Genomic DNA, 25,714 nt, shown 5'->3' with positions numbered 1-25,714 from the left:
TTAACATTTTATTTTGCTTGGTTGTCTGAAGCTTACTTGAATTTGTTTTATATTAGGTGCACATTTATGAAGTTAAAAAGTTTATTAAAAACAACAACAAAATACCACACCCAAATTTTTCAGATTTTCTCCAAAATATTTGAGTGGAGACTTTTTATGCAAAGTAATAGCAGAAATGTATGATAAGAAATATAAGGCATTCCAATACAGTTGTATCCACTGTAAAATTGACACTGGTCAGTTTTTTAGAATTTGACTCAATCTTGTTCTGGCCGTTGGCATCCTTGCTCTTTCTCAGCGATCAAGAATAGAGAGAGAGATGGACAATATGTGGAAGATGAGGACAGAAGGTCTCTTGATGCAGGGCGACAGTGTGACTCACCCTTCATCCACAATTGAAGGTTTCAAATGGCAAGTCCCTGCACATGCCGGCCCATGTGCTCTGCCTGAAGAGAGGGAATTCTTGTTTTCTCTTGCTTTGTATTTGAGTCACTTATCCGGGTATTGCTAATCTATGGATTTATGGGTTTTCAATTGAGAAGGACGTTTGTTTTGATACTTTCTGCTCAACATGTCCTACTCTGCAGAACTTACCAACATGAAGGTCTCCAAGGGAGAGGAATTATGGGAAGTGTCAAAAAGAAAGATTAATTCATATAATAATTCATGTTCAAATGAGTAATATATGACCATTTCAAACTTGCCTGAACTGATCAAGTTCTAAGCTTCCCACAGCCATCATTCAGAGGTGCCAGACAAATTTCAATGTTTTAAAAATGGTGCAAAACCATAGCAAGCCTCATTTACATAGAAAGGAGGCATGTTTTGTAAAGAATGTAAATATTCAAGGCACAGCACTATTTCAGCTCATTTAGCACATTTAATTGATTTGTGGGTGGCTAATCTGCCCTACAAAGGCAAAAGACCTTAACTCACTAGAGTGTGGAACTGAGAAAAATGACTTTAAAGATTTTTAGTTGTCCCGCCAAATTAATTATAGGTAGGACACTGGAAACCTGGCAATTAGATGTTTTAGTAATGAAAATGATCTACATAAAAAAATCTTGAGCTCAAACTTGACTTTTGACCACTATTTTAAAGTTACTGTACTCTGCCTTTGTATTGTCAGCAAAAAGTCAGAAGTCATGCCAAGGCAAAAGGCAGTAACTTCCACATTATCAATATTTGGTTGCTGATCACCATTAACAAAATCATTATAGTAGGCCTGACACCTGTATAAAATCTAGTGATCATGGCATTTATTTTGTATAATTTACAATTACTTATAGCCATCTACTTATGGCTATCCTGTGCTTTGGTTGCATTCTGATGGCATTATTAATACATTAGACATGACAAAATACCTCCAGAGATATATTAGTCCAGCGTTGGCCTGACCGTGTTTAGGGCGGTGCTGAAGGCAGGTCTTTTGCCTTTGCACGGCAGTAATGCTTTAGCTAATTTAGTTTTCATTTGAAGCCCCGTCAAATGATTTACGGCATTCACAATATCTCTAGGGTCTACATTGTAAGCGGCAATTGTAGATTTGTTGTTGTTCCCTGAGTGCAGCTGGAATAATGCACAACAGTGCTCTTTTTCTCTCCTTGAATTCATAACACCAGTTTTCACAGCCTAATGAGAGTCTGGAGGCAGTGTACGGCATTCCTGGGTGGTGATATAAGCCGTACACCTGTGCACACTTGTGTACGCTTTACCAAACTACAGCCAAATGTTTTGGGCTTCAGAACCCAAGTGATTTTTCAAACTGAAGAACGAGACAAACCTGAACCCCAAGGCCAATCGGACTGCTCGATTCGTCACTAGCAAGCACGGCGTTCCAAAGAAAGTGAATCACCATGTTATTAGAATCCCGGGAAAATCTACAGCAGTTAATTGTTACATAAATGAAATGTAAAGCCATTTAGCAGACATGCCACGTAAGTCAGTGTTCATGCTTGTCCAAATTGATAGCACTTAACTCATTGGCAGATGAACCAAGGCTTGTTTCTGCAAATTAATTTTTCTGAATAAACCGTTTGTTATGCTGCCTGTCAAAGACGGATGTCAGGCTGAAAGTTGTCTTCAGCTTATGATTACATGGAGCGTGCGGGGTTGAGTTCGGATACAGTTCAAAGTCAAATGGAGGAGACGGTATCTTTCCAAAAGAGCAAAAGAGTCTCAGAAGTTTTGTGGCTATAAATAAATCACAAGCTTTATTTTGCATCTGAGACCTCTGGATCCTCTCGAGGGCTTAGGCTTTTTGTGTAACAGCCTCTGCCGTGCATTGTTATCATGTAGTTTCATCAGCTTTACATGTCTTTTTTTTATGCTGTGACCTCTACTGCAATGACCCAGAGTTCGTTCCTGCTCCACAATGGCCATTAGCTGTGACCCCAATGTTCCTCTTTCAAGCAGACGTCAATATCAGCCTCCCAGACATTCAGTAAGAGGAGATAATGGCCCTGTCAGCCTCTCTTTCTGCCAGTTTTAAGTATAAAAACGCACTTCACCCTAAAAAGCATCCACCTCTGCGTCTCCCATGTTTTACTCCCTTCTCTCTCAGGTGTTTATTTGATAAGTGAGTGGTCTGTAACATGATCTTATCAGAGAGTAAAAGCTGGAATATTTTACAACTTGTAAATCTGAACAGTTTTTAAAAACTAGACATCACACACTTGCAGACTTTGTGAATGTTTAGAGAGGAAATCTGGGTATCATACACTAAACAACTGAGGATCTCACACACCGAATACAAGAAGATGCATGAAAAGTGAAATAGGCTCAAAATAACAACCATGTTTGATATCCTCCAACTGATGGATTCAGTCTGAAGCTAAAAAAGTTTTGTGCTTGTCCACTTTCAGCCACTTCCAGAGGTAGTTGAAAACGCATTGGATCGGATTGATTTCATGGTGTAGACGCTCATGTGGTCGAAAGCATTCAAACAACCACAAAAGACCACCTGTACGCCTACTGACTTAATGCATAAACATTATGTGAAGTGCGCTATCCAGATGGGATTTAAACTTGTCGGCTGGAGACCCAAGTTTGGTTTGAAGATGAAAAACGTACCAAGCACAATGTTCTCTCACCATTCCTGTTTTCTAACACGCACTCACAGCGTGGTCTTGCGGCTTTCAGAGCAGAAACAAAGCTGCTGCTCTTCGTTTTCCATCGTCTCTTTTCATGTTCACACACTCTGTATGTAAGGTGTGCAAGCTTATTTAGTGGACAAAAAAGACGAAACACCAGGTGTAAACAGGAATGTGTCACCGTCGTCTACTTGTGATCCGATCGACCAAAGCGCATCTTAATACCAAGTGTAAACAGGGCCAAAGTGTCATGAAACCCCCCCCTGTTTTAGTACTGGTTGTTCACACCTCAGATTTGAAAAAGACTCGAGAAAGTGGCGTGTAAAGCTGTGGAAAAGTACAAGGGTAGGAAGAGGGGAGACAACAGGGCAGTGACTGGATAAAAAGAGTTAATTCTCATTAATAATGTGTAGAAAAGCTTAGAAACCGATGGTGAAGACCCACTCTCCAGCCACGGCAGCCAATCACCACTCCGAATTAACGCATAAACTGGAAGAACGAAATAGCTCAGAAGAATGAAAAAATAACCACTTTATAGAGTCAATATAATTCCACTGTATGTTTTCAAAAGAATAAAGTATCGGAAAACGTTATTTTCTTTTGCAATACTTTATTCTTTTGCAAATATATGTGGCATTATATTGACTCCATACCACTTTCCCCTTAATAATACACAAAATGAGTGCTAATGTTGTTTTCATTGATGTACAACCTGTACATATCTGTTAACATCTAATCAAAAAATGTGTTTTTGAGTTCCGTGTCCCTTTAAAAGTACAATTTCACACTCTCAATTTATTTAATTTATCTAATGATATTGTCCAGCAGTGAAATGTATTTATTTTTTAATTAGCCTAATTTCTGAGACTAATTTCATAGCTAGCAGTTTATGTATCCTAAATAAACACAATTAAATTATATTTTCATTCTTTTAAAAATACTTAGTTCACAGGTAAACATTTACTTCGATTTTTCTTTGTTTTCTTAATAATCTTAATATTTTGCCTCATGCTCTTCACTGACACTTGTCTTCTTGAGGGGAGACATTATGTGGAGGAAAAAATGTTCGGTGTAGTCAAAATTACATCATAACTGTTTTTTTTTTTTTTAATGGTCTATTTTATAAAAGAAAAGTTCAACATTTCCCCCCTAAAAGGAAATACATAGAGTAAACACTGCACTCATTATGCAGGGCTTTTAAGACAGTATGACATATTTAACGTTAAATATTATATATTCTTCAATCCCACACAGCCTTGATTTTGTTTGCTTGAATTAAAATATGATTAACTAACCTCACTAATGTCTTTTGGTAGAAGCTAAAGTGTCCCTGTACCCTCAAACTCTGACAAGCAGAGGCGCCGCTGCGTCGTTCAAAGAAGCTCTGTTTTTTGATTAAAATTAATTATTGTCTAACTGAGCAATTCCTTTCCTTTTAATGTCCTCGGTGGGTGTAATTAACTGGAACAAGTTCCTCTTAAGTTGTTTTGCATGAAGCACATTTTCCCTCAAGGGATCCGTCTTCCCCATGAGAGCAAGTAATTCCTCTGACACTCGTCCCTTTAACCTTCAAGCCGGTTAGTGTGTGGGGGAAACTGTGGTCTTCAGGCTTGCGGATCTGTTCCCGGAGGAATACGTAGATGTACACCTGCCCTTGTCTTATTAGAAAAAGTGAGGTCAGGGAAGAGATGTTCTCATGAAAAAAACACCTGAGCTCTCTGAACTCCACCGTACATTTTCATTTGGATTCAAAGCAAAGGCATGCTAGACGGTTTGACGAGGTCAAAGCTTTAAACTCGGCATTACGGGATTGATTTTTTTGTTGTTGATGGAGAGAAAGGGGGTGTATTCGACTGCGTTAAAAGCTTAATGGCACTCCCCAGACAAGCCTCAAACAAGGGTAATGTAGACAGAATTAAATGACTGTCTAATTAATTAGAAGAGCGAAGGCTGGGAAGAAACAGCAGTGGCTTCTCATTAGAGCGAGTTTGCGAGTCTCTAGAGAGTGCTGGTTCCGAATATTATCCGGTGCGAGCGACATTTCCCAGCAGGCTCTGGTTGCTGACACATGCACGCACTCAACCGCCCGTTGTTAGCGTCGTAGCTGTGTTTCCGCATTGTGTTCCCTCAACAACAAAAAAACACAAGAAGAGAGGATCACAGAATAATTAAACACACCCACTTTGAAGTTTGTTTTCTCGCCTCAGGATGTAATTCTGTTTCAGGATTTGTTGTTGTTGTCGCTCTGACCCAGAACTTAATGGACGTGGCGCACGCCTGTTATAGCGTGTAACGCCTACAGTGCGAGCATCAAACGGCAACTCCGCAAATATCTTGTACATCTCCACTTCCCCCTGTATCTGGGATCATCTCTTATCTGAAAACATATGAAAAACATACGAATCATTTGGACTAGAGCTTTCCGACTTGGTTGGTGTGAGAGCTGTTTTCCGAACAAGCTGTTGTTTGATTCTTTTAGTGAAGGTGCTTAAAAGACATTACAGTATCAGCAATGTCAATGTTAGTAAAATCCCCCGAAAATGCAGCCTTGGTACAATAGAATCTGTCTGCAGCCTGCAAGACTTACAAGCCTGCAAGTTACGCCCACTTCAAGTTACGCCCCTTCAAGTTATGCCCTTTTAACCCCCTGAGGTCGGCGGTCTCGCCGGCGATACCAGCTCGCTTTTTTTTTATCAGTGTAAAAGAAACTCATAAATACTCTGTTGACTTTGATTTTCCATAGGAGTTTCATACATCAATCGATTCTGTTAAATGTGTATTATTTTTGTGTATACTCACAATAAAAACAAAGTGTTGTGCTTTTCGCCAAATTAAGAAAAATAAACACGGAGAGCGATCTGCCTTCTCTCTGTCCGTGTAGTCCATTCTGAAATGCGTCCGAAAATGAATCATAACTCAGCGAATACTTCTCACACAGACACATGGTATATGTCTTTATGAAGCTTGAAATCTCTTCTTTTAAATGAAGTAATTAATATAAAAAACAAATGTTTTCAACTCATGTAATCCGTTTGAAAGCAAGGAGAGGTACCGTTTTTTCCTTCTGCCTCATTATCTCTATAATGAACCGAGGCCGCCCCGCCCCCGGCACTATTCACATGGTAAATAGTTTAGGTAATCTATGCTTCGCACCCGCCCCCCGATCAATGCCTTGAAAACACGAAGTTTCATCAGATCAGATTCACTGATAGTTCATCGCGTTTAGAGAGGATGGCTCGTTTCTCCGGGAAAGACGCCCTTCAGATGATTCTGGACAGCGAGGAATAACTCACCTTGGCTTTTCCTCAGAGGAAGATTGTAGCTCAGACGACGAACGGCAGCATTTTCAAGAGCGAATTGATCACGCCGAGTAAACACCGAGTTTTCACGTGAGTAAATACGTGTACTCAAGTGGTCTAGTGGTAGAGCATTTGCCTAGCGTGTCAGAGGTTCTGAGTTCGAATCTGCACTCATATAGTTTTTATTTTTATTTTTTTATTATCAAATCAGATTATGTTTATCAGTGGTTGTATATCAGGCAGAGACATGTTTGTGTGTATTTTGTTTTGTAATTTCACTGGAACGAAAAGAGAGTCTCCACAACGGATTGAAGCGCGCGTCCGAGTGAAGACTGCGCGAGCCTAAAACAAACACAGTATCCGCGTTTGACTCGCGGGAATCCACGGCGCAAACCTGTGAGGGGCTGTGTTTTCTCGAGCCCCATATCAGCTCGAGAAAACACAAGTTTATTCAGATCATTACTTGTTTACACCGTCTCGCAGCGCTGTGAGGAATAATAATAAGGGAAAATGTCCCTCAAAAGGTAGATGTAAACAAACTATTAAAAGGTAAATATAATTTTTTTCTTTAAATAATTTTTATTGTGTTTTATTAGTAACAAATTTGGGGAGAGGATAAATATTCCAAAACTGAAAATACAGTATGAGAATTAACTGCACAATTACTAGACATGTTTACCTTGGATATTATACAATTTGCAAGCACAATTTGTGGGAAAAAAAATGTATATAAAAAATATAAATACAATTTATTTTTGTGTATAAATATATACACATATATATGTGTGTGTGTATGCACATATATATATTTGTATAAGCAACGTAACCCTTATGTGCTGTTGGGGATGTTTTCATCCACTATGGGGTATTTTTTAGTCTAAATTTGGCCATAACTTTTTCTGTGTTTCAGCAAATTGAATGATTTTTGGTGACAAATCTTATTTTGACACATATTTTGGGAAAATGCTTTGAAATTTTTCAAAAACTCAACAGTACACTGTGGGCAAATTGACTACCCTTTCGTTATGTTTCGTGGCTGAAAACAGCCACTACTTTAAACTGCTGTAAAAATGTATCAGATAAATATTTTTTTCAAATTTTTTTGCATGAATCTATTAATCAACCTCAGTCCTGCTCAAAAATATTAAATGTTTAAAAAAAAATCAGGATTTTAACTCTTTAATTGCCAAATTCGTAAATGATGTCACTGATTTGGGGGGAAAAAAAACACAAAATTACTCATTTTCAATATAAAATGTGATTGTGGACTGGATTTTTTTTTACCTTTTATCACAGTCTTGGACATGTCAAAGATTAGAAACAACATTGGTTTTGATGCATTGTTAGTTTTTGTGCAGCATCAGATTTTAACTTTTTCTCCCTCATTTACTGTTCGTGGCTGTTTTTGCCCCATTGACTTCCATTATAACCACATTTTTTGATTGCAAAGCCATGACACCATATAATCATGCATTTTTCATTGTTGGTGGTTTTCCCTGTTGGGAAGAGGTAAAATTTGTAATTTTTACTGTTGATAACCAGGTGGAACCATTAACCCTTTAGATAGGCCTGTGCAAAAAAAAGCTTAGTTTGTGGCTTTTACATGGAGTTATATGGAGTTTATAAGGAGTATAATAGCATAATAAAGTGTGTGTGTGTGTGTGTGTGTGTGTGTGTGTGTGTGTGTGTGTGTGTGTGTGTGTGTGTGTGTGTGTGTGTGTGTGTGTGTGTGTACACTCACCTTGATGCGTCTGAGAAAATCAAAATATGCACCTCAGCTCTCAGAACTACATGGAGTAAACAAAAAAAAAGTAAGTGTATTTATGCATCTGCTGCCTTTTGATGGTGAGAAATGCAGACTAAACAAAAACAAAGCAAGTGGATTTAAACGCGTGCATGCAAGCCTGCTGGTCATTTGATGGTGAGAAGAGCAGCAAGCAACATGAGAAAGGGCTTGACTTGTAGTGAAGTTTTAGAGATGATTATGCAGCCTGACCCTTCCAGCGAGCTGCAGGATGTATCGTCTTCTCCCTCTGACACCACAGACTCAGGAGAGTCAGATCCTGATTTGGATGTGGCACCCTCATCATCCTCTTTAGCTTCCACTGAAGGCGAGGAGGATTCGGAGGATCCTGGATCTGGGTGGATTGGGAGAAACGGCGAAGTGTGGTTTTCCACTAACGCGGAGACAACTCCCTTTCTTCAGCCTGCCAGAGGCGTGACTCCAGGGCCGACGCGCTGTGCCTTCGCAAGGGTCCAGAACATGGATTCCGTGTTCAATCTGTTTTTTACGGAGGAGATGATTGACCTCATTGTCAGCATGACTTGCGTCAACACATACATGTTTGTACAGTAATACAAACATGTATGACTATGCCTTGTGATGGCACAGCGCGTCGGCCCTGGAGTCACGCCTCTGGCAGGCTGAAGAAAGGGAGTTGTCTCCGCGTTAGTGGAAAACCACACTTCGCCGTTTCTCCCAATCCACCCAGATCCAGGATCCTCCGAATCCTCCTCGCCTTCAGTGGAAGCTAAAGAGGATGATGAGGGTGCCACATCCAAATCAGGATCTGACTCTCCTGAGTCTGTGGAGTCAGAGGGAGAAGACGATACATCCTGCAGCTCGCTGGAAGGGTCAGGCTGCATAATCATCTCTAAAACTTCACTACAAGTCAAGCCCTTTCTCATGTTGCTTGCTGCTCTTCTCACCATCAAATGACCAGCAGGCTTGCATGCACGCGTTTAAATCCACTTGCTTTGTTTTTGTTTAGTCTGCATTTCTCACCATCAAAAGGCAGCAGATGCATAAATACACTTACTTTGTTTTTGTTTACTCCATGTAGTTCTGAGAGCTGAGGTGCATATTTTGATTTTCTCAGACGCATCAAGGTGAGTTCACACACATACACACACACACACACACACACACACACACACACACACACTTTATTATGCTATTATACTCCTTATAAACTCCATATAACTCCATGTAAAAGCCAGAAACTAAGCTTTTTTTTGCACAGGCCTATCTAAAGGGTTAATGGTTCCACCTGGTTATCAACAGTAAAAATTACAAATTTTACCTCTTCCCAACAGGGAAAACCACCAACAATGAAAAATGCATGATTATATGGTGTCATGGCTTTGCAATCAAAAAATGTGGTTATAATGGAAGTCAATGGGGCAAAAACAGCCACGAACATTAAATGAGGGAGAAAAAGTTAAAATCTGATGCTGCACAAAAACTAACAATGCATCAAAACCAATGTTGTTTCTAATCTTTGACATGTCCAAGACTGTGATAAAAGGTAAAAAAAAATCCAGTCCACAATCACATTTTATATTGAAAATGAGTAATTTTGTGTTTTTTCCCCCCCAAATCAGTGACATCATTTACGAATTTGGCAATTAAAGAGTTAAAATCCTGAATTTTTTTTAAACATTTAATATTTTTGAGCAGGACTGTGGTTGATTAATAGATTCATGCAAAAAAAATTGAAAAAAATATTTATCTGATACATTTTTACAGCAGTTTAAAGTAGTGGCTGTTTTCAGCCACGAAACAAAACGAAAGGTAGTAAATTGAAACAATGCACAAGGGTTAAACTGCAAATTAACATTTATATTCCTTATAATAAAAATGAAAGACCTATGTTACAGACATATGAAAGACAACATTTCGTTGATTAGTTTTGGATAGATTATACATTTTTACTGTAAAATATCTGCCACCTCAAATAAGCTTTTATTTGCCAATTTTTTGTCAAAAATAATCAAATAATCAATCAAATCCTTAACTTTGAAATATGTATGATAAAATGTATACTTTAGTTTTTACAAAGAAAGATTACACTTGAATTGTTGTTTATTGAAATATTTACAAGGTAGATGTAAACAAACTTTTAAAAGGTAAATATAAGCCTTTTCTTTAAATAATTTTTATTGTGTTTTATTAGTGACAAATTTGGGGAGAGGATAAATATTCCAAAACTGAAAATACAGTATGAGAATTAACTGCACAATTACTAGACATGTTTTCCTTGGATATTATAGGCCAAATTGCAAGCACAATATGTGGAAAAATAAAAAAGAATTGAGATGCTTCCAACTGTTGCTCTTGCATTCTTGTGGCTCAGTGACTCACCTGAATGAATGGCTCATTAAGTATGCGGTCCTCAGGTGTGAACCACTAAATATGCATGATCGTTGACGCCCACTCGAATATTGCCTTTCCAAACAGAAAGTGCTTTGCAAAATTCAAATCAATGTATTGTGTTATGTGAAGGATTAGGCAGGGTGATTTTCACATCATTTTGAAGAAAAAACACTAGGCAATGACATCTATTAGACAAAAGTCTTATTGGCACATATTTAGTATGTGTTTTGTGGTCTTATTTCAGAAACTTTAGTTTTTAGTTTTTTCAATAACCACGCATAAACATTATTCTCTCAAAAATGCAGACATGTACATTCTTGTTGCTCACATATTATGGTAGCCCTGTTTGTGCTAAATAGTGTGTAATTTTTTTTTGCCATTACTATGTTTATAAGCAGCTGAAAAAAGCACAAATGTCAGGGCATGTCAGAACATCTCAAGGACCCCAAAAACACCTTAGACCCCAGAGGGTTAAGTTACGCCCCTTCAAGTTACACCCACTTCAAGTTACGCCCCTTTAAGTTACACCCCCTTCAAGTTACGCCCTTTTAAGTTACGCCCCTTCAAGTTACACCCACTTCAAGTTACACCCCTTCAAGTTACGCCCCCTTTAATTACACCCCTTTTGGTTACGCCCACTTCAAGTTATGCCCACTTCAAGTTACGCCCCTTCAAGTTACGCCCACTTCAAGTTGCGCCCCTTCAAGTTACGCCCCTTCAAGTTACGCCCACTAGGGCTGTCACGGTGAAGGATTTTCCCTTGCGGTAATTATGAGTGGTTCAATAGCGCGATATGCGGTTTTACCGCATTTATTAATTTATTTTGATTTATTTATATTTATTTGTTGCTATAAGTGTCACGATGTGGTCAGCATGCACAAAAACGAGTACATTTTCAGTAACCAATAAACCGAAACTAAACAGCGTCTCTCCGCACTTCAAGTTACGCCCCTTCAAGTTACGACCCTTCAAGTTACGACCCTTCAAGTTATGCCCGCTTCAAGTTGCTCACTGTTTTTTTTGTGTGTTTTTTTTTTACTTAAAGCAGCGCTGCACAGACCAGTCAGTGTATGACATCAAAGTACCACGAGAGCTATTAGAGAACATAGTTCCGTATGCTTTTGAATCGCTCTTGCACGAGTTTAATATAAACTGAACTTACTAGAGTTGATTAAACTGACTCCTAGCTTTTCAAGAACCGAAATGCTTGTTTTGGTATACAGTAAAGCAAGCTGCAATCTGCATTAGTGCCAGGGTACAGATAATGTATTGCAAGAAACCATATTACATGAAAACAGTAGAATCTAATCCTTGTAGTTTTCCCCTCTGTCCACATCCCCTGTAGGTTTCACAGTCTTTGTAGAGAGAATTGCATTGAATGCAACAGGAGATTAGATACAGAGTTCTGTAGGTCCTACTATGCACCTCTGAAAATTTGTTACAGTTTACCACACCTGTTGACAAAAGAACGGGTTCATGTGTAAAACGTTCAGATTTTTATTTATTTATTTATTCTGTTTTTTCTGGTAGCAGTGTTCATTTTAGTATTTGTGTGACACCACAGCAAGAAAAATGTGCAATTAAACACTTTTTGTCTAAAACAAAAGCATTAGTCTATTGTAGAAGTAATTATTATATTATGATGATTAAAATAATTTTAGCACTAGAACCTCGACTTGAATCATAACTTAGGCACAAACATGGACAGATAAAGGACAAATGAGGAATCGTCACTCAAAAGCACCACAGCTGCTCAGTCGTAAGCTGTCGTAAACTGGTATAGAAAACAATAAATAAGGCGGGATGCATTTACATCTATTAGGTGACATCTTACCCATGCATTTACAGTTTAATAATGGCAAGTGACGCACTCATTGCTTTATTCCACAGTGTGTGTTGTGTACTGCAGCACTGAGCTTGTCCATGTGAGATTCTGTCTCTGGTCTGTGTTCCTCTTGCATGGCTCTGTGTGTTTGAAGTCTAGTGTCTGCTTTAATGAGTGTTCTCCAGACTTGTTCAGCCCAAACCACACGGCAGTGCCACTGCTCTCTCTCTCTCTCTCTCTCTCTCTCTCTCTCTCTCTCTCTCTCTCTCTCTCTCTATTTCTCTTCTCCCTCTTTACTTCTTTCATTCTTTCCTTCCTTTCCTATAATTTCCTTTCCTTCTGTCTTTTTTCTCTTTTTCTTTCCTTTTCTTTTCTTTTCTTTCCCTTCCATTCTGTTTTTTCCTTTTTTTTCTTCTTTCTTTCCCTGTTTTTAATTATTTTTGTCCTTCCTGCTTTTCCTTACTTCTTTCCTTCCTTCCTTTCTTCCGTCCTTAATTCCTCTTTCTTTCTTTCTTTCTTTCTTTCTTTCTTTCTTTCTTTCTTTCTTTCTTTCACTCTTTCCCTACTTTCTTTTGTCTTTCCTTTCATTTCCTTATATTGTTATTTCTGTCTTTGCATTTTTTATAATTTTCTTCTTTCCTTTGTTAATTTCCTCCTTGTTTTCTTTATTCTGTCTTTTTCTTTCGAACCTTCCTTGTTTTTTCTTTTATTCTTTCTTCCTATTCTTTCTATTCCTTCCATCCTTTGTTATTTCTTTTCTTTTTTTCTTTCATTCTTTCTGGTTTCTTTCTTTCTTTCTTTCTTCCTTCCTTTGTTAATTTCCTAATTTTTTTCTTTCTTCCTTTTTCTTTCTTTCTTTTTTCTTTCTAACCTTCCTTCCTTGTTTCTTTCTTTTATTCTTTCCTTCTATTGTTCCTTTCTTCCTTTCTTTCATTCTTACCTACCTTCCTTGTTTTGTTTTTTATTCTTTTCTTCTATTGTTCCTTCCTTCCTTTCTTTAATTTCTTCTTGCTTTTTCTTTTAGTCCTTCATTCCTTTTCTTTCTTTCTTTCTTTCTTTCTTTCTTTCTTTCTTTCTTTCTTTCTTTCTTTCTTTCTTTCTTTCTTTCTTTCTTTCTTTCTTTCTTTCTTTCTTTCTTTCTTTCTTTCTCTACTTCCTTCAGTCCTTCCTTTCATTGCCTTATATTATTCCTTTCTTCCTTCTGTCCTTCCCTTTGCATTCTTTTTTTATTCTTTCCTTTCTTCCTTTGTTAATTTCCTCCTTGTCTTTTTATTTTATTCATTTCTTTCTTTTTTTCTTTCAATCCTTCCTTTCATTTCCATCCTCTTGCTTTCAGTCACTCACTCTCTCTCCCTCTCTCTATTGCTCCATTTGGGCTCCAAGCTCATACACCCCCGGCAGCTTGTCTTCTGTCTCCTGGGAGGTGATACTTGGTTTTGATGTATAAATCATCCTCGACTCCTCAGTCTTTAATTAATGACCCCCATCTGTCCTTGCCGGGTGAGTTTGAATTTTAAAATGCTGACACACCAAGCAAACAAGCACCTCTGCGACTGCCTGATGCAACAAGCCCCTGAGTGAAGCAAGCTATCAGCGCACAGAGAATAGGCAGTCTGACATAGACACCCTCGCCTGCTCCGAGGTGCTTCCAGCCCATTTACCTAGCAGAGCAAAAGAGATAAAGCACGAGAGAGGATGAAAACCAGTCGTCGGACAGAGCAGGGGCAATAATACTTCCATCCATCAGTGGGCCAGACCAGTAAGGCTCTGTGTGTATGTGTGTGTGTTCATAGGCTTTTCAAGTGAGCCCTGCCAGAGTTTCTGAAGCGGTTATGGAGGCATCAAAGACAAGCGCCGCGGTGAGTCACCGGCTGCCTTTTACAATCTATTTACTGGATGTGTGCAAGACAGCGTTTCAGACCATAGATGGGGGGTGCGGGGCGTGCAGGTGGACAGGGTCAGGCTGCATCACATATGCATGAATAGCCAAACAACACAAAACAAGAGGACATAAGGGCTCTGTTCTCGCTTTTGTATGCCAATGTTGCCGATGTTGTTGTTCCCATCGCTCCTGCCTTTCAATCCGTTTGGGCTTCTTTTTGTTTCCTCTCATGTCATTAATATCAGCTGTTCATCTCAGCGCTGTGTTCATGTCTTTCTCTCCATTTATCCCACTGTGGGGGTCATCACTTCGTACAGCTGCTCGTGTAGCATGGCAGGGTGGTTCTCTTCGAGTTGTCGCTCTTTATCTTTCCAACTTGTGTTTGAGTGAAGCATGTGCAACTCTTTTATCTAATTACATAGTTCTCCACCTCTCGCCATTGTGATGTCACACAATTCAGAACCAATGATTTTCAACACCCTCATAAATCTTTCGTATGTAATGTAAAAACCCATTCCTGTGCAATATTTGACATGCCAGTACTTCACCATCCCTTTTTCATGAGCTAAAGAAACTATCTCACAGTGGCCCAAACACACAAGTTCTGACCTCAAACCTCTTATTAAACTTTAATTGCTATAAACCTGTTTCTACAAAGTACATATCAGAGCTCATGAATTAGGACACACTACCCCCCCCCCCCCCCCCCCCCCCCCCGTGTAAAGTCTCAGCCCAGCGCGCACAGTTTCTCGTTAGTGACGATTAGTGGTCGTGGTGTGGAACTAATTTGCTGCTAGTTGCTTGTTTTGAATCTAATCCGTCTTTGTGGGATCTCTGTGGACTCTGTATGATTTATCTATCCGCACCTACACTAACATTGTCATCCGCACAAGACAGATCTGACGCTCTCAAAAAACACAGTTTAAATCCTTTGAGAGCAGATATATTATCTGATACAGTTTTCAATTCCAAATGTAAAAGCCTGTTTTCTAGCACTGCATTTTGGAAGTGTGCATTCAATGTTATAGTAAAGGGATAGTACATGGACATTCTGTCATTTTTTTTATAATCCCTTTAATGGCATAAAATTATTATACCATTCAAAAGTGCGGGGTCTGTAAGACTTTTTAATGTTTTTGAAAGGCACTTATTCTTGTACAGTGATATTGTGAAATATTATTACAATCTAAAAGAACTGTTTTCTATTTTAATGTATTTTAAAATGTAATTCATTCCTGTGATGGCAAATCAAAATGTTCAGTGTCACATGATCCTTCAGAAATCATTATAACATGTTGATTTGCTGCTCACGGACATTCCTTTTTGTTACTTCATCAATTTAATGTGTGAATAAGCAGAGTATTCATTTCTTTAAAAAAAAAAAAATACCCCAGACTTTTGAACTGTAGTGTATATATCATATCTTGATGGGATTAAAAGAAAAAAAGCTTGTCTATGTCAGACCGAAAGAGTGATTCATTCTGTCTAAGTGCCATGTCTCTGCCATTCCAACAGCAAACCCTTGAGAATAACTTAACCAATCTGGTGAAGAGGAACAGTGAGCTGGAGAACCAGATGGCCAAACTCATCCAGATTTGTCAACAGGTGGAGGTGAGTCCAGGCAAATGTATCATTATAATCTTCATCCTTCACATCACCATCATTATCATCATCATACTCATTTCATTCCACCTTCAGTTATTTTCCCCACATCTGCAGATGTGTTTTTGACAGTTATACAAACAAATTAGTTTACATTTTATTTTGAGTGACAACGTGGTTCTGATTTCTTGCCCAAATGCTTCTCAGATTCAAGGCTATTCCAGGGATGCAGTTACAAAATGTAAAGATTAATGTATATTTGATAGTTAAGTTATTATTTAGGTATGATTGTTGCAGTTATATGATTCTGTGTTTGTATGAATGTTTTATGTGATTGTGTGGGTTTTCTTAATGTATAAAATTTTTTTTTTAATTCACAGTCCAGTAGTCGCCTGTATGAGCAGCTTTGTTCATGACTTGTCCTGTATTGACATTAATTTTCTTTCAATTTAACTGCTGAGCCAAAGGCTAGAAGAGCCTCCAAGACTGTAGCATACTAAATGTTCTGACCATATTTGTGCAGGACAAAGCTCTGAGTACATCAGAAGTTACAGGGACTGATGGCAGCTGTACAAAGTACACAGGGTACACCGTGATTTCAATTTTAATGAACATTAAAACAAACAGTAAAACAATTTGTGCGTTTCAAAATGAAGCCAAAGAGCGGTAACTGGTGTTACGGTGTTCTGCCTTGGTTTATCAAGTCAGTCAAGTCAAGTATATTTGTATAGCGCTTTTCACAATACAGATTGTATCAAAGCAGCTTCACAGTATTAAATTAGCAAGCCAACTGAGCAAGCCAAAGGCAACACATTTATCATAGGCTTTTGGAAGTTACTGTTAAGACAACCCATTATTTTCTCAAAAAAACAACGGAATTGACTCAAGAAACTTATCCACATGATAAAGGAGGTCTTGAATGTGCCAAAAATCAATAAATCATTTTCGACCAAAAACGAAGTTAAGGTCTTTTGCCTTTGCACGGCAGACTGGACCTTTGGTAAGTTGTAAGGAACACTATATTGAGTCCAATCTTTAGTTTAAACTGATAATTGTTTGTTTTACTCAAGTTTTCACAGTTTCCCCTTTTAAATCCAGTCACGCTGGAGGCTCTTTTGCCAATCAGTCCGGCTGAGGGGGGCGTGTTCCGGCGGGAAAGTGACGTCAATGCATTCCCTCTATACACTTTATATAGCCCCGCCCCTTTTCAGCCCTGCGCTCGTTGTGTTCTGTCTTCCGGTTTGTATTTACACAGCATGAAGGTAATTTTTGAATCAACCTCTCGTTTTAAAATCTTCTCAGTCTACTGACATGTCTTATGACATCCGCTTCAAACATTACAATGCTCATGATAACTTTCGTTAACTCTACAGTAAGTAAATACACATCACCAGCTAATTACTCTTTGACAGCGATGTCATAGAAATATATAGAGCTACAGCAAAAATGGAAGTTCAAACACAAAAAAAGGGCTGTGCACTTGTTCTCTGGTGCATAAAGTCTATATTTGCAGCTGCTGTTTGGTAGTGAAGTGGCATATTTATGCATACACATCAGCCCACATAATAAACGGTTCTTTTGAAAGTCAATTAGTATTTATCTTTGAATCAAAGCTTATTAACTGCAAGACAAACAAGGCACCAGGGATATATTTAGGCCTTTGCTTGATGTCACCTTGAACATCGGCTGAGGAAGTTGTTCTTACTCCAAATATGACTCAAGATCAGCACTAAGACATCAGGCACAAGGGAAATTCAAATGTGAGCATCCTTTTTAATGACTCTGTCAGGATGGTTGTCCTTGCCGTTTGAGAAAAGAAAGCAGGTGACGAGGCATTGTTACTTCATTAGCTGAATCCGTCTTGTTGAACCCCAGGGGGACTGCATGCGTATCACGTCTCTGACCTCAGCTGAACCGCACATAAAAAATCTGTGCATAGCACCGGCTGCTTTGAGCACACAAACAATGTAGATCACAACTCTAGCTGAGTGAGTTAGTGTGGAAGAGGGCGTACAGTTTGAAGCATTTAAAAACAGCTTTCTGCAGTAAATCCCCAGCTACATGTAAGGTGATTTAAAACCGTTAAACCAATCCAAAAAAAGGTTTAACTGCATTCTGTGTGATTTTTCTACGTAATTATTAGAGTCTAAGATCCATTATTCAGGCCTGACTGTTGTAAGAATAATCATTGAACAGCTTGTCAATCTTCAGAAGTCTCTTGAAGGCCAGGCCTGTAGTGTCATGTTTATTTGAAAGGCACAGTAAATTATTGAGGATTGAATGAGGTGTGATAATGTTAAAGCAGATCTCAGGGACACTGCAAATTAAATGTCTTGGAGATTAAATGCTGAAGGTTTGACCCAAAATTCCTCAGCTGTGAACTTCGTTCTTCCTTTGAATTTATATATGAACTGGCATGAACAGAAAATGTGCATCAAAATGCAACATCTAGAGTTTTACTTTTCAAGCAGCCAGTTAAATGATGCTATTTTGCTCTTCACTCTTGTAGTCATGATAAATAGTATATTCAGTTCAGTTCTATCCATACCTTAAAAAGGACCATTTAAACATCTTTACTTCTCAAATTATGAATATTTTTATTAAATGAAGTTTCACATTTCTGATTAGAATAAAAATGCTGTCATCATTTACTCACCGTCGCTCCAAACCTTTGACTTTTTCTCTTCAGTGGAACTCAAAAGAAACTATTATGAGAAATCAATGTTGTTTTATGTCCTTACAATGGAGATCAGTAAGGTAAATTTGTATTTTTGTTGTTGTTGTTTTTTATCCCATTGACTTTCATTAAATGTACAAAGACATTTGAAACATTCTTCAAAATATCTTCTTTTGTGTTCCACAGAAGAAAGAATGTCAAATTATGACAAAATTTCCATTTATTTCTTTAAACCCCTTGTAATGCTGCTATAGTTGAGTTTCAATTGTAAGCGCATTACTGTGGCCAAACTGAGACCAAAAAGCATTCAAATCAGAATTATCTTCCATGGTAATTAACATTTTGCCACATATGCTGATAATATAATGTGAATGTACTATAAATTATTTATATAATAATATAAAAAATAAAAAAAATGCCCCAATTACCCAATTTAGCCAACCAAAAGACTTTGAGATGCTTTCTGCCTGTCAATCATTTTCACAGGACAGCCCATATGAGAGACGCAGGAAGTTGTCTGGTTTTTGCTGTGGATCATTCAAGTTAAGCAGCATATTCAGCCTGTATAAAAATTTGACTTGAGTCAATGTGTATTGAACACACATCATTACTTTGAATACTGTAACTTTCCCCTAGAGTAGCTGGGTATGGCCCTAAGATGTCTGTCAATAAGGGCATCATCTGGAATGCATCACTTTCTATTTTAAGGGTAACGTCTGCTAACATCAGAAAATCTCAAAGCAGATTCACACAAAAACATCTGCTTGAGGATAGTTAAACTAGCATTAAACAGTGAATGAATGCAATGTATTGCAGATGCAAACTCTCTACAAATGATGTTATCCAGATGAAAACACACATCAAATAGACCCTTCGGCATTTGTGTTGTATGAGAGGGACATCTGCAGTGATGTTTACAGCCGTCTTTGTAAGCGTTATATGAAACCTAGCATATATGGCAAAGTTTTCTATGGATTCCATTAGACAAAGTGTTTTAGGAAATGTCCTAAGAGAGTCCCTGTATAAATAACTCACGAGGGATGCTGTCAGGGGACTGAAGGTGTCTGGGGAACTTTGCACTTTCAATTGGGAATTTCCATTTTAGCTTTGGTGATTTGAAGCCTGGACTCCATCAGTCCCTTGTTTGACATTTCAGGTGCTCTCTCTGGGCCACTGTGGGTTATTAGCCCTGTGGTGCAAAGGGACACTTTGTTTTGTTGCTGTTCCACCGAGTGTACATGTGTGCAGCAATGTGGTGAGGGCCGCCACGCTGTGATGCATATGCCTCTCCCTCATCCATTTTTAACAGGGCCACTTGGACTCTCCGGTGATGAGACAGGCCCCATAGGAGCGCCTTGTACAGCCGTGCACTTAGAGCACTCAGACCTGCCCCATCTGTCAGCATATGGGAAAGATACACAGTAATCAGAGCTGCCACAAAAAAAACAGACCTCTGCTCAGTGGCATCTGTTCAACAGCACTTTAGATTGTTTATGTACCCAAACTGAACCGCTGGAGCTCATTAACAACCTTTTTATAGCGGCCAGTGTCTTTCCCGCCCTGTGGATTAGCAGATTAAGGATGTGGCAATATGAAGAGATAAAGGTCAGGAATTGATGAGCTTCGTCAATAATGAGTCTTGTGGCAGTCATTACATGCAGTGCACATTATCATCCGGGCTTAATCCAAAAATAACTTAAGTAAATATGTGTAGGCATTCTTGAATCTTTTTACGGTTAAATGTGCACACATTTTTTTTTATTCCCCACAACCTGTGCTTGTGGAATTAAATACTGCAAAAATGGTTTTCTTACTCAGTCGACAATTTTGTCTTGTTTTATTATTGTATAATATAACTCAGTTTTGCTTCTCAGGTAAATCTATCTTGGTTTAAGAATCCTGGATAACAAGATTAAAAGTAGTGATGAAGTGTTTTTGTATAGCAAGGATATTGATATTGCTAAAATAGCTACAATATTCTGGATTAAGGATGCAAATACCTGCAATATAGTTTTAAAACTTTTTTATATTATTTATTTTTTCATATGTATGTATGACAGTATGAGGATCCAATAGGGTTACAAGGTTTAGTCTCAAGCTCTTTTTAATACTTTTTATTGGTTAAATATTTGCAAAACCCACAGACAGACGTAAAGGGTGACTACTTTTAATGATTTATAAAAAATAAAAAAAAGGACGAAATACAGAGATACGAGGTTTCCGCCCGACACTGACATTATATATATAATTGTAGATATTTAATGTATTTTTTATCTACATTTTGACACTGCTTGATACATATTTATAATTTATCCAAAAAAGATTACATCATGATAATATCTGTGTACTGAATTGTTATTTGTCTTCTTTCTCACATTTATTTATCCCTCAATATTGTGTTTTACTTTACATCTCACCACCTTTCCCTTTCTTTGTCTGGATTCAGATGTATAACTTTTCAAACTACCATATTACTTCTAAACTTTTTCAGCATTTCAAGCACTGGTTTTCCTTCAGGATATGCAAGTCTAGTTTATTATGTGGCCTACATTGCACAATGTCACAAAGGCACTATGTTAAGTTGGCAAAATGGTCCTGATGGAGCAAGGACCATTTTGCAACTTAACAACATTTTCAACATATTAGGTTTTTAAATAAAATCCATGTTAAACTCCCTTTAAGACTCAGCATAAGTGTTTGTAAGGGATTTCAGACTCTCTTTTTTTTGGTACTAGACCCCAATCCACAATGATACAGTCTTTCCTGAGTGTCCAATAAACATTAATCCAGTCCAGGCCAGTCTAAATGCGTAGACAAAGTGTCTGCGCGCAGCACCACACTTTATAGGTGTCAGCATGTGTCTGCCAAAGTGCGAGTCGAGTCAACCTTCAGGGTCTTTGCTGACTTACAACAGGCCAGTAGGGTGAGGGCGCCACGGTAAAGTGGGGTCACACATCACTTCCCTACCGACCGGATCGATGACAGCGAATCATCTAAAAGATAATAAATGCTCAACTTTGTGCAAAATACCAATCTTTCATTGTGGATAGACTGACTGGGTGTTAAATTGGGCATTTTGACTTAAAGTTAGCATTTTTCTGACTATAATGATGCATATGTTTTAGGGATGCACGATATATCAGCCACCCTATCGGTATCGGACGATATCAGTTCATTTTTAATGTTATTGTTATCGGCCTAATAAGAAAATTTGTCTGATATCCCATACACAAAAGAATTATATTTGAAATATATTTTCTGAATATGTTTTGGAATATATGCAAATATTTGAAATTGGCCCAATAAATATATTTCATACTTATATTTCATATATTTTTGTTATATTTCAGAATATATTTCAATGTATTTGGAATATATGCCACATATATTTTTGACACTTTTGGGGACCCGTACAGAAAAAAATACATTGAAATATATTCTGAAATATAACAAAAATATATGAAATATAAGTATGAAATATATTTATTGGGCCAATTTCAAATATGTGCATATATTCCAAAACATATCCAGAAAATATATTTCTTTTGTGTATGGGATATCAAAGGCGATAAATAATGGATTATTTCCTTCAGCTGAGACCATTCAGATGCACACTGTTCACCATGATGGTTTTGAATTGCTTGAAATGTGATGGAAATCACTTCAAAAAAGGAAAATACAGTTCAGTGCAACATGTGCAACAAGTCTGTCATATAGACTACATCAAATTATTATGAGACCATCATTATAATTCTGTGTTTGGGACATGGCTTTTAATGGTGAGACTTTTGTTTTTGTAATCAGGCTCTCAGAAATTACATAAAAATTTGGATTTAGATTTATCGGCCAATATATCGGTTATCGGCTTTCAAACATAAAGAAATTATCGGTTATCGGTATTGGCCAAAATGTTCATCCCTACTATGTTTGATGAATTTATTGACTGCACATATGGGCTGTCCTGTGAAAATTATCCTTTTAAATGTGATCGAAGCCATTACAGTAATAAAGAATGGTGTGAATTAATTGTTTTATTATCTGTTTATTTAAGTATGTTAAAGTTTGTGATAAACACAAATGAAGTGGATCAATCTTGAATAATAATCTTTGTGTATGGATTGGGTATGAAGGACTAAAAATGACAGAACGAAAAATAAATAAATAAAAGTAGAAATAAAAAAATAAATGCAGAAATAATAGTGAAAATAAATACATTTTGGTAATATAAATGGCTATTTCTGTATTTTTACATGTATTTATTTATGTATTTATGCATTTCTATATGTATTTATTTATGTATTTCTATATTTATTTATTTATATATTTATATATGCATTTATTTCTACATTTATTTATTCCTACATTTATTTATTTCTGTATTTCCACATTTCTACATTTATTTATTTCTGTATTTCCACATTTCTACATTTATTTATTTCTGTATTTCCACATTTCTACATTTATTTTTCCCTGTGCATGTATGCTAATTGACCTATGGCTAAGCCACGCCCCCAAATGCGATGAGCCAATCACAGTACGCATAGCATTCTCTGCTTTCACGTCCATTGCAATGCATTGCAGTTAGTCAGTTTTTATTCGTTTTTATGTTTTTTCTTGTCATTTTGGCTTTTAAACAGCGTACGTGTGTGTGATTTTGGTTGGGTGACAGTTGTAGGTTACAGTTTGACAAGAGTTTACAGTTTGACAAAAGCACAATGTTGTGTTTTACACAAATATAAGTAGGCTAAACACTTTGCAGTTTTAATTATGTCCTGTATGAACAAAATGGAGTATGTTTTTATGTTTCCACTGTTCGATCGCGCCCGCTCTCTGACACACACACACACTCCAGCATTGCAATCTGACATCGCAGCCTGTTCTTCTGCGCTCACACCAAGCACGAATAGAGCGTCAAATTCGCGCGTATCCGCGTCTAGTTCGACGCTTGAACATTTTGAATCCAAAGCGAATAGGGCGCGTATAAAGCGAGCGTTTGAAGCGAAATACCACCAAACTATAACGTTTACACTGTGAACTGTAAATCTTTGTCTGGAGCTGAAGCTTATCGACCTTCTCAACAATAAAATTATTAATATAACCCTCCAATGCATATTTAAGGCCCTTTTGGTGACATCGAGATGATATATAATCTTTCTGTGTCCAAAAAATCATCAATTGCCTCCTGTGAAATGTCTCCTACTGTGACAGCTGCCATAGCGCCTGTTACCGAATGTTGACTGTTTGTCCGAGTGAGTGGAGGGGGCGTGGCTTAGCCATAGGTCAATTAGCATACATGCGCAGGGAAAAATAAATGTAGAAATGTGGAAATACAGAAATAAATAAATGTAGAAATGTGGAAATACAGAAATAAATAAATGTAGGAATGTGGAAATACAGAAATAAATAAATGTAGGAATAAATAAATTTAGAAATAAATACATATATAAATATATAAATAAATAAATATATAAATACATAAATATATAAATAAATGTATAAATACATAAATAAATACATATAGAAATGCATAAATAAATAAATAAAATACATGTAAAAATACAGAAATAGCCATTTATATTACCAAAATGTATTTATTTTCACTATTATTTCTGCGTTTATTTATTTATTTCTACTTTTATTTATTTATTTATTTATTTTTCGTTCTGTCATTTTTAGTCCTTCATAATTGGGTAGTACTGTGATGGATTTTTTTATGGGATATCACTACCTTGTGTAATTACTTACAGGGATGATCTGAGGAAGGAATGTCTGAAATGTCTCCTTTCCGTAATGACATGGTCCACATCACTCCAGACAGGAACATTTTGCATAAACTGAAGCAGAGACGCTGGGGAAACTTAATTATTCCAGTGGACTGATTAAGTGCCATTGTATTTCTTTATGCAACTCTTTGCTCTTATCTGCAGGTGAACACAGCCATGCATGAAGCCAAGCTGGTGGAGGAGTGTGATGAATTGGTGGAGATAATTCGCCAGAGGAAACAGGTCATTGCTGTCAAGATCAAAGAATCCAAGGTACCGTTTCTCTCTATTTGCACCACCGAGACAGATTAGGGCAGCCAGAATTGTAATTTTAAGTCAGACTTGTATCTCGCACTTGGGTCATATTTAAGAAGGTTTTCGATTTGCTTTTCAATTTATAAATATGAAGGTGGAAGCTAAAACTTTTTAGCTTATTTCATTTTCACTTAAAAATGGAAATTTCATAATTTAATTACACTCATTCAAGAAGATATTTTGAAAAATGTTTGTTTTTTTTTTTTTGTTTTTTTTTTGTTGTCCAAATAATGAATGTCAGTGGGAGCCCAGTGTTGTTTTGTACCCTTTTGACTTTCATTGTATAGACAAAAACAGTTGAAACATTCCTCCAAACAGTTGAGAGTGGGTAAATAATGATGACAGACATTCATTTTTTGGTGAATGTTTCCTTTAAAATAGCAGAGAAAATGGCAGAGAAACAGATTTTCAGAGCTCAAGCCTTCACTCACTTAGAGAAATCTATTTGAATTCGATTCTCGACAATATGTCACACGGCGCACAAATACAGAGTTGACATTTCTAACACGTCTTTCAGAACATGTCACTACCCCTGTTATAGCAAGAGAGAGACTGTCAGGCTCTGTTGGACCCTACGCTGTGCGGAGAGATTGGTGATGTGCCTGATGACAAGATGGAGAAAAAGCTGAGGAAATCACTGCATATTTTCCCTGTGTGACTTAAAAACTCCCCTTTTTAAGCGTGTGTTAAGGTTAAGCTGGTGCAGATGAGTAATAATATGGTTGTGAGGACATCAGTTGTGGCTGTAGAGATCTTGTCAGAAAGTCCACAGGCCAAAGTGAGGTGGCCGTCGAGTGAGGTTGCAGTGAAGTGTAAAGATGCTACTTGAGCAGGATTGTTGAAGTTATGACAGGAAGCTTGGCTGGTTGAAGCGGACCCTGGCCATGTGGCATCACTTAAGAAGCTTCCCTTGTGTAACAGAAACCGGGCCTCGATAATCTTCACCAGCAAAAACATAAACAGCAGGCCAGTACACTGGACAGCCCTGTTCTCCTCCGGGACACAAAAAAATAGACACTTACGGATATAACTAATGCTAAACTAAAGATATATTTATTTATTTTTTACAAGGGCCAAAATAAAAAGAAATGTAAACAATGGAAT

The 25,714-nt window shown here is 37.5% G+C and overlaps 1 protein-coding gene across 7 annotated transcripts in view; it reads left to right on the top strand.

Annotated features, from left to right (window-relative positions):
- Positions 1 to 25,714, top strand: part of mid2 (midline 2) — a 158,236-nt gene that overhangs the window by 105,977 nt on the left and 26,545 nt on the right. For 4 of the 7 annotated variants that reach the window (XM_084430322.1, XM_084430323.1, XM_084430320.1 and 1 more), the window contains 3 exons: positions 14,166 to 14,231; positions 15,770 to 15,865; positions 24,461 to 24,568. In XM_084430322.1, coding sequence (XP_084286448.1) covers positions 14,166 to 14,231; positions 15,770 to 15,865; positions 24,461 to 24,568 — 270 coding nt within the window. The remainder of the gene's footprint in view (positions 1 to 14,165; positions 14,232 to 15,769; positions 15,866 to 24,460; positions 24,569 to 25,714) is intronic. The other 3 variants (XM_084430326.1, XM_084430324.1, XM_084430325.1) reach the window with 1 other exon arrangement.

Source organism: Rutilus rutilus (genome assembly GCF_951802725.1).
Source record: "Rutilus rutilus genome assembly, chromosome: 14".
Classification (NCBI taxonomy): domain Eukaryota; kingdom Metazoa; phylum Chordata; class Actinopteri; order Cypriniformes; family Leuciscidae; genus Rutilus; species Rutilus rutilus.
The sequence above is the reverse complement of the archived record's forward strand: the minus strand, read 5'-3'. Positions and strand labels throughout refer to the sequence as shown.